Source organism: Podarcis pityusensis (assembly GCF_964106645.2).
Source record: "Podarcis pityusensis genome assembly, chromosome: 2".
In the NCBI taxonomy this organism is placed as follows: domain Eukaryota; kingdom Metazoa; phylum Chordata; class Lepidosauria; order Squamata; family Lacertidae; genus Podarcis; species Podarcis pityusensis.
Genome location: NC_138029.1, coordinates 111812510 through 111829540, shown reverse-complemented (window position 1 = coordinate 111829540; position 17031 = coordinate 111812510). Strand labels below are relative to the sequence as shown.

At 43.2% G+C, this 17031-nt stretch overlaps 1 protein-coding gene across 1 annotated transcript; it reads left to right on the top strand.

The window, feature by feature from the left end:
• Positions 1–1547: 1547 nt before the first annotated feature.
• LOC308470079 (killer cell lectin-like receptor subfamily B member 1B allele C) lies at positions 1548–17031 on the top strand. Its single transcript, XM_080993346.1, has 6 exons — positions 1548–1793; positions 3409–3498; positions 7640–7765; positions 13975–14129; positions 14823–14932; positions 16825–17031. The coding sequence occupies exons 1-6, from the start codon at positions 1709–1711 to the stop codon at positions 16943–16945; spliced, it is 687 nt and encodes a 228-aa protein (XP_080849472.1). The 5' UTR covers positions 1548–1708; the 3' UTR covers positions 16946–17031.

Below are 17031 nucleotides of genomic sequence, written 5' to 3'. Positions count from 1 at the left end.
AAGTTTAGGTCACCTTGGCTCCTTTGGGAGGAAGAATGGGATATAAAGTAAGTATATAAATAAACAATCTAAAATGTCAACATAATAATGCCAAGATGCTCATATACATAATTCTCTTAAGTCTGTTATTAACGCGTAAATAATGACTATATATAAGTTGCATATTTCCTTCTGTTTTGCTTTGGTTTTTTTTGCAAAATATTACTTTAATTACTTTAACCATTTCCCCTATTTTTATTCAGTGAGCCAGCATTTTATGGCTCAGTCGGTTATAAATCAGTCTTTTAGACCACAGTAGCTATCGGCTGTATTTATATTGAATTTTGCATTACTGTATTTTTCGCTCTGTAGGATGCACCAGATGATAGGACACACCAAGTTTGGGGGGGGGGGAGGAAATAAAGGGGAAAAAATTCTAAATCCCAGAAGCCAGAACAGCAAGAGGGATCTGGCTTCTGGGATAGCCTCTTGCTGTTCTGGCTTCTGGGATAGCCGCTGGGATAGCTAGTCTAGCTTTGTGCAAAGCCTCTGCAGGGCACGGGGAGCCTTCATCCCTGTGGAGGCTTCTGAGACAGCCCGTGAAGCCTCCGGAGGGCAGCAGGATGAAGGCACCCTGCTGCCCTGGGGAGGCTTTGCACAGCTAACCCCGAAGCTAGAATAGCGAGACGGAGTGCTGCACAGCGCTGCATCTTGCTGTTCTGGCTTCTGGGACAGCCTGTGAAGCCTCCGCAGGGCAGCGAGGTGCCTTCATCCCATTGCCCTGCAGAGGCTTTGCGCAGCTAAGCCAGAAGCTAGAACAGCGAGACGGAGCGCTGCACAGTGCTCCCTCTCCCTATTCTGGCTTCTGGCTTAGCCGTGCAGCCTGCATTCGCTCCATAAGATGCACACACATTTTCCCTTACTTTTTAGAAGGGAAAAAGTGTGTCTTATAGAGCAAAAAATATGGTACTTTCTATGGGAAAGCGCACCTTGTTTTGGGTTTGGACACTTTGGTTTTGGAACGGACTTCTGGAACGGATTAAGTTTGAGAACCAAGGTACCACTTTACTTTGCTTTTCCAAGGAATCTGGGTAAAAGTTGAATCCAGTAGAATTAATCTGAGCCTTGAAAAGCACAGAGAGCTGAAGAAAAAGCCACCCTCAACACCTTATGTCCAAGAAGGTAGTGATTGGTGGTGGTGGTGGGGCTTAGAGGCTTTGTGGCCACCAGGGAAAAAGGGAGCACCCCCATATTGGTGGTGCCTGCTCTAAGAAGATACTTGGCTCAGGAATGGGCTTTCAGCACTAGAATTAAGCTCCAAGTCCTTCCACATACAAAAACAATTTCTGTTTTTTTCTCCCAATTTTTTCACCACAGAGTCTGATTTTTAGAAAGCACACACACACACACACACACACACACACCTTTTTTGCTGCTGTTCTCGTCAAACAGTTGGGAGACAGGATCCCTTGGAGATCTATCTAAAGCCCTGCCAGGAAATCCAGATCCACCTCCTCCCTGCTCGTGCTTGTTCCTCTTGGTGATTCTAGCTGCACGAGACTCGGGTTGCCCTCTGAAAATTTAAATGAAAAAAATGTCAGCCCCGCATTCAAAGAGGTGTGATTAACACTTCCTGATCTTGGATTGCCTTGGTCAGGCTGGTTCGCACGCCACTGCTTGCAGACATTTCCCCTTGTTACGGAGAGCTTAGCGGACTCATGCTTCCAGGATGGCTGAGGACATACTTTATGCTGATATAAAGTTCACTTCTCAGACAGGCTCTTCAAGCCTGCACAGCCCATCGCAGCAACTTGGTGAGTGGTAGTGTCGCCTGATTGCTTTTAAACATTGGTGGTTGTCTTTGGGACATGGGACTAGAAAGTAGGCACTTGGAACTTTCACCAGGATGGTCATTTGGGCTCCGCTTAGACCCCCATGTTCCTGTGCCATTTCTTTATGGCTGCGATCACGCAAAATAGTTGGTGCAAGTGTGCGGGAAAATTGCCCCGGCATATGGGAGGAATAGAATCCTGTACAAAAGGTTGCATCTAAGCAATGAAAAGTTGCCCTAAGTTCTGCTTTAGGGCAAATTCATTGAAATCAATGAACCTAAATTAGATTTAGGTAGGTAGCCGTGTTGGTCTGACGCAGTAGAAATATATATAAAAATAAAATAAATTGTCTAGTAGCACCTTAGAGACCAACTAAGTTTGTTCTTGGTATGAGCTTTCGTGTGCATGCACACTTCTTCAGGTATCCTAAATTAGTTATGTCCATTAACTTTCATAAACATGAACTGGTCTGCCTTGAGTAGGAATAGCATTCAATACAACCCACAGAAATTGAAGGGTGTATATGAACTACGCCTTCAGCTGAAGTAGCAGTTGAAGTATTTTACTTTTGTGGGATAGAGGGAAGGATGAATGATGTGCGCAAGGGAAATGTCAGTCTTTGTTAGTAACTGCCTTGGAAAACGGGAGAATTCCACACGTATCTGCTTATTAACATAGATCAACTTATGCTGACAAAATTATCTCAGTTTAACACTTGGAATTCAGCTCACAAGCCGTGTTTGGAGCTCATGCCTTCTAATCTAACCACTTTAGATTAAGGCAATCTATGGCTCCTTCACTGTCTTGTTTTCGGCACCTGCTAAAAACTTTTATTTCGGCAAGCGTACCCAGGCATGTAGTTTTATTGTGTAAGTTCAAGCCGTATAATTGTTTTAAATTTGCTTGTTTTATTTATTTTTTGATTCAGAAGGATGTGTTTTAATGCTGCTTTTACTGGTATTTTAATGAATATTTTAGATAGTTTTTGTGAACTGCTTAGAGGCTTTCTGTCAAATAAGCACTAAAGAAAAAAAATAGATTGGAACAAATAAAAATGGGGTGTTCTTATTTTTAAAAAGAAAAGCAATAAGTATAGCACAGTGATCTGTACAACTCCTCCTCCAGAAATTGGATTTAGTGATCAAAATTCAGTTTTTGATTCAGTGGCTGTTTCTTTGGCAAATCATTTTTATTATTATTATTTTGGTTTAGGCCCAAAATGTGATGCCAGAATATGAAAGGTTGTTTGTTTTTGTTTTTTGCTTTTTAAATCCACTATGTGGCCCAGTAATTGATGATTCGCCTCCTCTCCCCACAGATTTGAAAATGTCTGTGAATATGTGAATTGTGCTGCTAATATTTCTCCTTACATCTATAGAGCAGCACATTTGGTGACTATTTGGCATATTGGTGTGGTAATAAATTCATATGGGTGAACGTGTTGTGTGGGTAACATTGCTTATGGGTGGGAAGGTTGGCTTCCCCACACATCATATCACTGCATTTTTCCTGTATCTGCAATCGGTTGGAGGCAAGCTCACTTTAGACTGCATAAACACATCCTTCAATTTTGTAAATTAGTCGTCACTCTTTATAGCTGCTCCCCAGCACTCCCATTGGATCCAGATCGCTCTGTGGGCAGCATGCATTGGGAATGTCATCCTCGTGATAGCTGTGATAGTCTTGGGTGAGTATGAAAGTATATTTATAAGTAGCTATGCTTTTTTTGGGGGGGGGGAGAGAGAAACATATTGGGGGGAGGAATTCTCTAGTTATCTCCAGCTTGGACTACTGCAATGCACTCTACGTCACCTTTGAAGGTGACCCGGAAACAACAATTAATACAGAATGCGGCTGCTAGACTGGTGACTGGGAGCGGCCACCGAGATCACATAACACCGGTCTTGAAAGACCTACATTGGCTCCCAGTACGTTTCCGAGCACCATTCAAAGTGTCGGTGCTGACCTTTAAAGCCCTAAACGGCCTCGGTCTAGTATACCTGAAGGAACGTCTCCACCCCCATCGTTCAGCCTGGACACTGAGGTCCAACTTTGAGGGCCTTCTGGCGGTTCCCTCACTGTGAGAAGTGAGGTTACAGGGACCAGGCAGAGGGCCTTCTCGGTAGTGGTGCCTCCCTGTGGAACGCCCTCCCATCCAATGTTAAGGAAATAAACAACTATCTGACTTTTAGAAGATATCTGAAGGCAGCCGTGTTTAGGGAAGTTTTTAATGTTTGATGTTTTGTTTTGTTTTTAATATCCTGTTGGAAGCTGCCCAGAGTGGCTGGGGAGACCGGCCAGATGGGCGGGGTATAAGTAATAAATTATTATTATTATTATTATTAGTAGTAGTAGTAGTAGTATTAAAACCAACAACCAGTCTCTCGTTCCTAATGTTTTTATTATGAAACGAGCACAGCATTTTTTGACCTTCAGAATGGGACTCCTCCTCACACATCAGAAAATACACATTTGTTTTCTGCTTTAAGACAGTTTCCAAGAAGTTGGTTAGAAATCATCTTCCTGATTAAAGGAAGGCATAGACTTCTTGGTATGCTAGTTTCTGAGATGTAATGTGACAGGAAGTCGATGTAGGCTGCAAATGAATCTGATAAATTAGCCTTGAACTGTCTGGTGGTCTTAACCACGCGAGGCGAGAGATTCAAAGCCTTATGCACACATTCTAATTCTCTCTTTTGAAAACCTGACCAATTTTTATGCACGTTAATAATGCATGTTAGTAACTCATTCTCAAATTACCCCCCTTAATATCAAATTGCCCCCCTGTGGGGCATGGGGCCCATGATAGGAACCACAGCTGTAGATGTTTCAAAATCCTGCTCCCGGCGTATTAATCATTAATTCAAGGAAATGTTTATCTTTCTGATTATCATCAAATATTCTGAGCAGCTCAGCTTTTAATATTCATATAGGAGAACCAGCATGCCTCTCCATGGCCACTGCTGCTGGCCTCCTCCCTTGGGCAGCTTGCAGAGGCTGCTGGAGAGCAGGTGAGGGGAGGCTGTGGCCGCTGAGGCCCAGCCCTGCATGACATGCCAAATCTGAGGTTCAGGGGAGTGAGAAATGTCCCCATTTTCATATGAGGAATGTTGGAGGGTATGCTATCACATACCCTCTGCCATTTTTCCGATGAAAATAGGGACATGATATTCAATCATGAATATCATCATCATCATCATCATCATTTTATTATTTATACCCCTCCCATCTGACTGGGCTGCCACTCTGGGCAGCTACTGACATATATAAAGACATAACATTTAAAGCCCTATATGGCCTAGGACCCTCGTACCTACGGGACCGCCTCTCCTGGTATGTCCCACGGAGGACCTTACGGTCTTCAAACAAAAGCATCTTGGAGGTCCCGGGCCGCAGAGAGGTTAGGCTGGCCTCAACCAGAGCCAGGGCTTTCTTGGCTGTGGCCCCAACTTGGTGGAACGCTCTACCACAAGAGACTAGGGCCCTGCGGGACTTGACATCTTCCCGCAGGGCCTGCAAGACAGAGCTGTTCCACCAGGCCTTTGGCCAAGGCACAGCCTGACCCCAACCCTTGGCAATCCTCACAGAACTCTAGCCCAATGGTTGGAGGGTCTGCTATCAGCAACTGTTGGGGTAACAGGATCCTTGCTGCGGGAATGACATTTCCCCCACCTCAGGGCTCCTCCACATTTTACTCTAAAGCGGGTGTGAATCCTCAGTTTTCTTCAGATTGAGTCACTGTAGTCCCCACATGTGTGCATTAGGTTTTGTAAAACGGTTTGAACCAGCTTTTTTGTGTTGATACCGATTTCCAATTCCCCGTTTTGATCTGGGCTATGTCTTCTTGTTTCCAGCTCTTTATTTGGTTAATAACCCTTAAACACCCACCCACCCACGCATGGAAGTCTGCTGTCTCTCTGTGTCTCTGTTTGGTGCTGTGAACAATATTTCGGTGACTTACGCTGATATCAAAGTGCAGCAACTGTCAAAATTTGAGGCATGGTGCTGTTTACCGTTGCAGGCCTGTTTAGCATTTGCCGCTTGGCAGGGCCAGCTCAAAACATCTTGCCAATAGAGGCAAAATGCCTCACCCCCACAGATCCGGGTCCCCTCCCCAGCCCCATCACTGCAACTGCACCCGTGCTGCAAGAGTGCAGTGGTGAGGGCGCAGTGGCAGGGTGAGGGCAACCGGGCTGTGTTGGCAATGTGGGTGAAGCCCCTCAGGGCTGGGAGCAGCACAAAGGTGGGGATGGGGTGGAGGACAGATCCATCACCTGAAGCAAATGGCTTCACCTCGCCTCATGCATGGGCCACCCCTGCTGCTTGGTAACAGCTTCTGAAAGGAGACAGAGAGATTATCGTACTTTTGATTTTTTTAAAAAAATACTTATTATCAGTGCTTTCTTCTGGGGGGATGCAGAAATACGGATACCCCTAAACATTTTGTGAATCTTTGTACTTTTGTCCCTTTAATGTATTTATTTTCCCCGATTTGAACTATAAAATGGTGGTTAAATATAAGCACTGCTTATTGTTAAACGTTTTACAGTGGTATCTTAGGTTACATACGCTTCAGGTTACATACGCTTCAGGTTACAGACTCCGCTAACCCAGAAATAGTGCTTCAGGTTAAGAACTTTGCTTCAGGATGAGAACAGAAATCATGCTCCGGCGGCGCAGCGGCAGCAGGAGGCCCCATTAGCTAAAGTGGTGCTTCAGGTTAAGAACAGTTTCAGGTTAAGAACGGACGTCTGGAATGAATTAAGTACTTAACCCGAGGTACCACTGTATTAGTTTACAAAAGTACATGTGTTGCCTCTTTTAATGTTTTTAGACAAAACTTGGACCAGGTAAATTCATTCAAATTCAGCAACGTATTCCGATTGGCTGTCAGTTGGGAGTAGACTGAAAGGTGAGGAGAAGCAATGCCAGTTGGGAAAGTCAGGGAGGGAGGGAGGTGTGAGGCAAAAGCTGAGGTAAAAAGCTGAGGTAAAAATGGATATCTGAGGCCTGAACAAGAAGCTGTTCTTCCCGATTATGTTAATACTGTAATGGTTTGCTGGTAGATATCAGAAGAAGGGAGCTGGTGTCTGTGTTAGGCCAAGACGCAGCCCAGATAAAGATTTTGGCAGAAAAAAGTGGAAGAAGTGTGTCACCTCTGCTCATCCTATATATTTGTAAATAAATGCAACTATTACAAAAACGCTGTAAGCCTGAAGGCACCTTCTTCCAAAGGAAGCTGAAATTAGGGAAGCACTGAACCTTTGGATCTTCTCAATGCTTGGAGGAATACAGTGCAAAAAACAGAAATATCTCACAGATTCCAAGAATGACAGGTTACTTATTTTTGCAGTATGCTTAAATTGCAAAGGACTCATCCTTTTTCTTGGCTTCTATGAGGTGTTTTTTTGCACCTTATTCTTGGATGCTTCCTGGTTTTGTGGTTTTGGGAGGAATAGGACAATTGCAACAATATATTCAGTTTTGAAAGCAAAAAGCTTCAAAATCTTTCTGTCCTTGAAAATGCTGATAGAAATCCCATTTCCACATATTTTTGTCTAAAGAAAGCAGGGACTCCCTTATGTTTGCATAGGAGGAATTTGGGCAGGTGTGATTACTTACATCCCTGCATGATACTATGTTCCTCCCAAATTCCCTCCTCTGCACAATGAGTAAATATACAAGTGTCCTGATCTGTTTTGCAGCTTGCCCTCATTGTCTTATCATATCCATCTTTTTCTCCCCATTCCTTGGCCTCCATAATTTCAATTTGTGCCTTAACATTATGCCCATTCATTTAAATGACTTTATTTGTTTTGCGGGGGCAGCTTTGCCATTGGAAGCTGAACAGGGGAAAATCCTACTGAACAATGGTGGATGCAATGCCTCAACAGACAAGTTTCAGGCTTTCCTAAGATTCAACTTCTGCAATCAAAATCAGTATAGTTCCTCAGGTAGAATTGATATATTGTACTGCTGTCTCTTTTAAGCATAGCAATTGTATGTAAGAGCTTGCTTTCATTTCACATCTATGTTGTTTTGAGGCATAAAACCTTCTGTAAAGAAACTCATTCATTGTGGGTGAATCAAAGACTTACAGAACTGTAGAGCTGGAGGGAACACCAACAGTCTCCTTGTGTTAAGCTTTGGGTGAACATATCAGACGACACAGCGATTCTTCAAACAGCTCTTGTTTATTCACAGGCCAGAACTGAACTGAAGGGTTCAGTCAGCCTGCTTATATAGAGCTCCAGTACAACGTAACTGTAACAATTTTCTAAAACTATCCAATCCCTGAATGTCACTTTCGATCCCTTATTTGCATAACTATCTACAGTATCCCCCTGATGGCCCAGGGTGAGAACTTCAGTACATAACACCTTGCAATGCAGGAAACTCAGCTAAAGCATCCATGACAGATGGACACCTAACCTCTGCTTAAAAACCTCCAAGGAAGCAGAGGCTACAACCTCCCACGAGAGACCGTTCCACTGTCAAACAGCTTCTACTGTCGTTTTTCCTGATATTTAGTCAGAGTCTCTTTCCTTGCAACTTGAATCCATTGTTCCAGGTCCAACCCTACTGAGCAGGAAAAAAACAGGCTTGCTCCATCTCCTGTGTGGCAGCACACATTCCAGCTTGTCAAAATCCTACTTAAATTGTGGCACCTAGAACTGGACACAGTACTCCAGGTGGTGTTCTCATAGTTTGGTGGCAGAGCACCGATCTTGGATGCAGAAAGTCCCAGATTCAATCCCTGGTGTCTCAAACTGCTGCTGGGCAGTGTAGACAAAATTGAGCTATATGAACCCCACGGTCTCCCTAAGAATAAGGCGGCTCCCTATGGTCCTGAATGATCAAGCATTGGTGGTTTCATTCTAGAGCTAACGTCACACTCAACTCTGGCCATTGCCTTTCTCACTAAGAGTCAGGTACAAAGCCACTTCCTTTGTTATACCAAGGACAGCATTTAAGGCTATTAATTCACCTGGCTAGTTAATATGGAATCCTCCATTAGATTTTAACCTTTTCTGGATCCAGGACCCCAGGAATTAGAAGGAACAGGTATAATGGAGACTGACAGCCCCCCCCCCCACCTCACCACAGTATTGTCAACACGGAGCTACCATGAGACAGACTGTGGAGACCAACTTGGACATGTAAGGCTGCAATTTGTCTTGTAAACTCAATCTCCATCTTTGTCCTCTAGAGGGCTCCAGTTTCCTCTCTCTGAACTCATTCAGATGCAAAAACTAGGCGAGTAATGAACTTGCATTTGTGAAAGGCCTAAACTAAGCATGATGTGAGAGATCTGTACTTTGATCTCTGTATGTTTTTATACCCAAAGGCATTTTGAGTGTGCAGGGAGGACTGAATTGGATCACGACTATAAAAGCTTTAAAGGGGCCAATCTGAATCAAGCTGCACGCCTGTTCCCCATAAAAATTATCTCCCCACCTGACAGCTATTGTCTCGCCTCCCCCCATTCTCCCCTAAAAAACACCTTCTGGCTCAAACAGAGGGCATGTTTTTGGGTGAGAAGCCAGCCCTGAGACCTGATGGAAATGGAGAGCGTAATCTGGATCAGGGCTCTTCCTCCTTCAAAATAAATGTGGCAATCAGGTCGGAGTTAAACAATACAAACTTAAAGCTTTTGCAGATGATCTTGTTATGACATTACAGGAACCGATACCTAGTACCAAGAGGGCCTTAGAAGTAATCCAAGAATTTCGCCAAGTGGCAGGTTTCAAATTGAATAAATTGAAAACTAAGGTTTTGGAGAAAAATTTGACACCGATAGAAAGAGAGAGGTTTCAGAACGAAACAGATCTAACATTAGTAAAGAAGGTAAAATACCTGGGGGTGAACATGACATCTAAGAATGTAAATTTATTTAAAGATAACTACGAGAAATGCTGGACAGAGGTGAAAAAGGATTTAGAAATTTGGACGAACCTGAAGCTTTCCTTGCTGGGTCAAATTGCTGTTATTAAGATGAATGTATTGCCGAGGATGTTATTCTTATTCCAATCATTGCAAAATAAAAAAATCCCTTCCAGTAGCACCTTAAAGACCAACTAAGTTAGTTCTTGGTATGAGCTTTCGTGTGCATGCACACTTCTTCAGATACACAATCATTGCAAATTATTGATAAGATGGACTGTTTCAAGAAGTGGCAAAGAGACATATCTAGATTTGTCTGGCAGGGCAAAAAGCCCAGAATAAAACTTAAAATTCTTACTGATGCTAAAGAAAGAGGAGGGTTTGCCCTGCCAGACTTAAAACTTTATTATGAGTCAGCAGCTTTTTGCTGGCTGAAGGAATGGCTGCTTCTTGAGAATACAGATGTTTTGGATCTTGAAGGGTATGACAATGTATTTGGGTGGCATGCATATCTATGGTACGGCAAGATAAAAGCACATAAGGCATTTAAAAACCATATTGTCAGAAAAGCATTGTTTAATGTCTGGATAAGGTATAAAGACTTTTTGGAGAGTAAAACCCCAAGGTGGCTATCACCTATGGAGGCGAAAGCCTTGAAAAAACTTAACATGGAAGCCAAATGGCCAAAATACTGGGAAATTTTAGAACAAGAAGGTGATAAATTGAAATTGCAGAGTTATGACAAGCTTAAAGAGAATGTGCGAGACTGGCTACATTATTTTCAAATAAGAGAGGTGTACAATTTGGATAAAAAAATTGGTTTCCAGGTGGAAAAATCAAAGTTAGAAACAGAATTGTTAGAACCCAATGCTAAGATACTTTCAAGAATGTATAATCTGCTGTTGAAATGGAACACTGAAGAAGAAACGGTAAAATCTGCAATGATAAAATGGGCACAAGATATAGGCCATAACATTATGTTTGCTGACTGGGAGAAGTTGTGGACCACCGGGATCAAGTTTACGGCATGTAATGCCTTAAGAGAGAATATTATGAAAATGATTTATAGGTGGTACATGACCCCAGTCAAGCTCGCAAAAATATATCATCTGCCCGATAATAAGTGTTGGAAATGTAAAGAGATTGAAGGTACATTCTTTCACCTTTGGTGGACGTGCCTAAGGATCAAGGCCTTCTGGGAAATGATATATAATGAATTGAAAAAGGTATTTAAGTATACTTTCCCGAAGAAACCAGAGGCCTTCCTCCTGGGCATAGTGGACCAATCGGTGTTAAAGAAGGATAGAACTTTTTTTATGTACGCTACCGCAGCAGCAAGAATTCTCATCGCAAAGCATTGGAAGACACAAGATCTACCCACCCTGGAAGACTGGCCGATGCAATTAATAGACTATATGGAGATGGCGGAAATGACTGGCAGAATCCGAGACCAGGGAGAAGAGCTGGTGGAGGAAGATTGGACGAAATTTAAAATTTATTTGCAGAAACATTGTAAAAGTTTTGAATGTTGAGGACATTGAAATGAACCGCAGGGGTTCTAGCAACAAGCTAAAATGTATGATTTGGATAAATAATAGATAAATTAATAGACATGAATTTGCTGAACTAATTTTTAAAAGGGATACAAGAATGGGAGATGTGAGGAAGTCAGGAAAATAAGTTAATTGAAGATGAGAAATTAAGAAAAAGGGAATTTTTTGTTTTTTCTGTACATGTGTTTTCTTTTACTCTCTTTTTTGTGTTCAATGTGTTATTGTTTTTTGTAATTTTGTATTCTTTCTTGTTTTTTTAAAAAATAAAATTTTTATTGAGTTTTCAAAGTTTACACACACACAAACAATACACAACACAAACATACAAACACAAATACAAACACATATAATTTCAAATCCCTAATTTCTTAACCACTTTCCTGGACTTCCCCACACCTCTCCCTCCTGCATTCCAACTTCAATAGTTTACTCAGCAAGTTCTTATCTCCCTCTTTTACCTTATTAGTATTTTACTTGTTTCTTCTTAGTTAACCAAATTTGACTTATAACCCTCAGTTTAAACCAAAATACCCATCCTTAACATACTTTTCTAAGGATGACCCCATTCCCCTTCCACAGATTTCCCAATTTTTATATTATTTACAAAACAAAGTAACAAAGAACAACATATATTTAAACACCCTTTGGATTCCCAAACTCTCGCCCCCCCCCCCTTCTCGGTCTCGATCCTCAGCAAATGTCCATCAATCAGTCAACTCTCAGCCCGGATCTCTCACGTCCGAGGCCCTTAAGTCTCTCTCAGTCCCTCTCTGCCGGTTTTGTTGGTAGTCTTTTATAGTAGACATCAAATCTTGGAGAAGCTCTGACCCAATAGGGTCTATATTTCTTCCAACCAGACCTCCATATTCAAAAGTGGAGCCCAAGTCTTAGTCCTGGTTCCTTTTAAATCCAAATGTCCCAAATGTCCCAAAAGCTCCAAAAGCTCCAATTTTCGCCTTGATCAGATTTGTAATCCATAGGTCTTCCAGTCTCCCCGTGGGGAGATTCCTCCAATCATCATTCTCAAGTTCAAACCAAATTTTCATCATCCAGATCTTGTTTTCTTTATAATCCATTCTTACAGGCCACTGGTTGTCCTTTTTCACCTGCAACATTTCAGCTCCTCCTTCCCACTCTAAGTCTGGACATATCTCTTTCTGTTCGACTGCAGGATTTTCTTGTGTCAAGTCCTTGGGACCATCAACAAAGTTATTTACTTTCAATTTCAAAGTCAAAACATCTGTAGCCATAGCTGAACTCTGGTCTTGTAATTTTCCCACGAGAAAGAACATCTTTTCGAGCTCAGCCTGTAATTTTCCATCTGCAGCCATTGTAATGTCTCAGAACCCCCTCTAGAGGGGTTCTGGTTACTTAATATTCTTCTCCAACAGTCTGGTTACTTTGTTCTTATTTTCCCTTTATTTTCAACAGTTTCAAGTTAAATATATCAAAAATAACCAGCAGAAGTAGCAAAAAGCCAATTCTTGTAACTTTGACAGCTCGTTTGACAGCTGTCAAACTCTTTATACCTTCTCAGCAGGCTCTCTCGCGGATCACTCCCGGATCGTGGGGGGTTGTGTCTCAGCTCCTTAAAATCAGTTCTTATCCTCCAGCAAAATACTTATGGTGCCAAATCGTGGAATTAATAACTTTTATCTCACAAAGAGAGAAGTGGTCTCTCGACCTTAGTTATCCAATTCTTGCTTTAAATTGTCTGCAACACGGGGGGCGGACTTCCTTTTAATGCATCCCCCGGTCGTGCCGAATTTCAAATAGAAATTTTAAGTCCAATTTCCGTATTACTCACGGGTTGTTACTTTGGAGAGTACACTGGAGAGCCAGTGTGGTGTAGTGGTTAATAGCGGTAGTCTCGTAACCTGGGGAACCGGGTTCGCGTCTCTGCTCCTCCACATGCAGCTGCTGGGTGACCTTGGGCCAGTCACACTTCTTTGAAGTCTCTCAGCCCCACTCACCTCACAGAGTGTTTGTTGTGGGGGAGGAAGGGAAAGGAGAATGTTAGCCGCTTTGAGACTCCTGAAGGGGAGTGAAAGGCGGGATATCAAATCCAAACTCTTCTTCTTCTTTTGCAGCCCAAATGTTCAAGGAAGAAGTCAGCGCTCTCCGGCCATGGCTCGCGGCTTCACTCTGTAGAAGAAGCGATCCACTCACAGCACCACGCCATTCTCCGTCACCAGCTCTGAAGCCTTTAAAAAGGCTTCTTCGCTGGTCGGGGAGGGCGCAAATGGTGCCCGCCGAGTTACCAAGTCTACAGGCTTCCGCGCCTGTGGTTTCTGAGGCCCCCCGCGTCGTCGCCGCGGCAGGACCCGTCTTCTACAAAGCTGATTCCCTCCGGAGCTCGGAGGGAATCCGCCATTTGCCGATCGCGCTAACCCGGAAGTCTGTTTTTGTATCCTTTTGAATTTTCTTATTGTTAAAACCTAATAAAATATTTATAAAAAAAAACAACAAAATAAATGTGGCAAATGTAGCTACACTTCAAAAAAAAAAAAAGGGAAAGGAAAAAAAGTAAAGAAAAAAGTGAATAACATAAAAAGTTGTTGGACCCCAACTTTGAGCAGTTTCAAAGAGCACCTTGCAAACCAACAATTTACTGGACAACTTCACTCAGCCTAGTGACACTGGGTCTTTACCATTGCAGAGCAGTTATGTTTATACAATCGAAATGGAGGCCCAGTCATAATCATTAAGTGTCTTTCCTTCCACAGATAATTCCCCTTGCAAAGTGTGCCCTTTGCAATGGCAGCTCCACAGGGACAAGTGCTACTGGCCATCAGAAAATATGAAAACCTGGAATGAGAGCCAACATGACTGTTCAACAAGGGATTCTCAACTGCTGGTCATCCAAGACAAGGAGGAGCTGGTAAGGGGACAATTGCATATTTCAGGCAATGCATTCCCATGCAGGTTAATTCTGAAGGAAGCCTGAGTCCAACTGAGCTTAACTCTAGCTTAGTAGCTCTGCAATGATAACATGGTTGGTGACTTGAGAAGCATGTGGAGTGCAGGGCCTTGTTTAGTGCTTCATCCCGTTCCCACCCATGACCAGTTAATCAGTGTCTAGAGAAGGTCTTGGGGAGCTTGACTAGTGAGAACCAAAGTACCAGTTGCAAGCAAATCCCTGTAACTGTAGCCCAAGTCCTCTTTTTATTTAGAAAGACTCTTTAGGAAGGTGAGGTTGGTGGTGGAGCAGTGGCAGAGGAGGAGCTGGTGTTCCCCTGGTTTCCCCTCCCATTCCACACGGCCTTTCAGCGGCTTTTCCCCATGGATGTTTTAAAGCGTGTTTGGAGGCTTTTTCAATGGTGTTCCTAATATACACAATTTCACTTCAATGCACAGTTCCTTGCAATGTGACCCCTGCATAAATGGGGAGGCCTGAATTATAAATGCTTAATGCTGCTTTGATTACTGTTCTTGGTGAATGTTTCATTATAATTACTATCAACTTTCACATTTTATTACTTTATATTATTTTAATGTAAGCTTTATTCTGAATTTATCAACTTGGAAATAATTTAATATATATATATTTAAAAATACATTATCTCTCATACAGGATTTCATAAAAAACATTACAAAAAATGCAGTACACTGGATTGGGCTCTCACTATTAAAATTGGAGAAGAAATGGATGTGGATTACAGGCTCCCAGCTTGATCAGAGTCTGTGAGTTGTTATTGTTTTTAATCAAAGCAATAAAAAGCACAATTTTTAGAGCTAAGATTATCTCGATGTGCAATTGAGGCACTGGTTTTTGCACTGGTTCCAATTAAGTTGCTAGTATTCTCATGTAGAGAAAGGGGTAGCTAGGGACTGATATTAGAGATGTTGCCAAATTTCACATTTAATTTGCACTGAACATTTAAGTAAGTGCTTCTCTTGCCTGTTTATAAGCTAAAGTTTTAGTGGGCTAACAGAAAGTTTGTAAAAGATATTTTTCGCTTCTTCTATTGGCTGCCAAGAAGATTCCCTCAGCTGGCTCCTTAGAAATTGGGAAAAGGTCTGGGGTGGCAAGTTTCCATTCCATGAAGACATGGGCGTAGTTCTATTTTTATTTTTATTCACTGGCCACTTCACTCCCCACTCATGGTCTCAATTGATGTGCCCCCCTTGCTCCACAGCACTGGTTCCTGGGGGGAAGGAAAAATCCTTAGGGGCATGAATGGATCATTTCCCCCTATTTATAAGTGCTGCATGGAACTACAGTGGCAGGGAGTGGATGAGTAACTCTTCCCACTTCACTCACAATCTCAATCGCTGCCTCCCCAACATTGATAATACAAGGAATTCTGGAGGCTGTTGTGGAGAGTCTTGCACAGAGCAGCTGGTGAAGTTTTTGAAAGAATGCAAAGTGAAAGTATAGTAGAAAATCCTCGCGCTCCTTGTCATAATCAGTGGAAAAACCCCTTCTGCATGGAATCCTTTTAAAAAAACTCACCCTGTTTCTATTTTCAGGCATTTCTTTCACTCTTAACACACACAAATGGTCAAAAAGAGCTGGCCAAAAATATTGGCCTTTCCCTAGAGGAAAATCAGAGGAGAGAGAAGGAAGGGAGAACTGGAAGGTTATTGGCAGTTAATGATGGTTGCCCCCCACCCCAGCATCCCACTTAATTCGGGGTGGGCAACTGACCAGTTTGGGGTTGTTTAGTGTAGTTGGGATGAGTCACAGTCTAACAGGGAATGTTGCACACCTATTGTCTCTGGGAACGTGCTGAGGTCCAAATATGGATAAGCAAGCCAACTTCTGCTCTCAAGTTCCTATATCTGCCCCTTCACCCCCAATTCACTCTTCCTAGGTGGCAAATTGGTAGGTCATTTTGATTCAGAGGCATAGCATGGGGGTCCTGTGGCCCTGAGTGCAATTTTGAGAGGGGGTGCAAACAGGCACCCCACAGTGGATCCTTCATGGGAGCCTGGCTGTGTGCCAGAAGGAGTTGTGTGTTGGTTGCGGCGCTTGTGCCTTGTGCAGCTCTGCCCCCGGGTCACGCAGGTGAGTGGGCTGCAGCCGAGGGAGCGGCAGTGCTGCTGCCCACCCTCCTCACCTGTGGCATACCTTGTGCCCTGTAGCTCTGCTGACCTGGCGACGGAGAGCAGCCCTCGGCCAAGGCGAGGCACACCCGGCCACAGCAGCTCTGCCTCCGCAGCTGGGTCAGGCCTGAGCTGGTGGCAGAGAGCAGGAGGGGATGGGCAGCAGCTTCCCTGCCCCTCTCCTACCCTGAACTGTGGCGCATGGGAGGGCGCCCTCCATGCCCTGACTCCTCAGGCAGCACGGGCATATGCTCTGCCACTGGTCCCTGGTGGAGCATCCCCCACTGCTGCAATCCTCCAGGCCCAAAAGGAAAAGGGGGAGATGGTGCTGCTCCCACTATCAAGCTATGCGTGACTTTCTTCACTCTCTCCACTTTGATGCTACTCATCCATGTTTGGAGGATTCAAATGCATACAACCAGCTTATTGTACATTTTGGAAACACTCATGCTTTCTATTAAGAACATGAAAAAATAGTTGTAACAGACTTCTGTCCTGATATTCAGATGTACCTTTTTCTTCCACAGATTTCCAGAACCAAACTATGCTGAAGGAAACTCTTGTGCTACAATAAAATATAAAGTCACCTCTGAACCTTGCAGTGCTATATATCGGTGGATTTGCCAGAAAGACCCTCTCCTACTCTGATATTTTAGTTTGATAAATGCAATAATTATGTGGGTTTTTGTTATTTGCCAGGAACACACAATAAAAATGTCATTGAGTGGCTGAGA

Excerpts from the sequence above, each read along its gene's own strand:
- LOC308470079 (XM_080993346.1), top strand. The coding sequence starts at position 1,709 with ATGGCTGAGGACATACTTTATGCTGATATAAAGTTCACTTCTCAGACA. Across the intron at positions 1,794-3,408 it reads CAGCCCATCGCAGCAACTTG|CTGCTCCCCAGCACTCCCAT; the intron begins GTGAGTGGTAGT and ends CACTCTTTATAG. Across the intron at positions 7,766-13,974 it reads AAATCAGTATAGTTCCTCAG|ATAATTCCCCTTGCAAAGTG; the intron begins GTAGAATTGATA and ends TTCCTTCCACAG.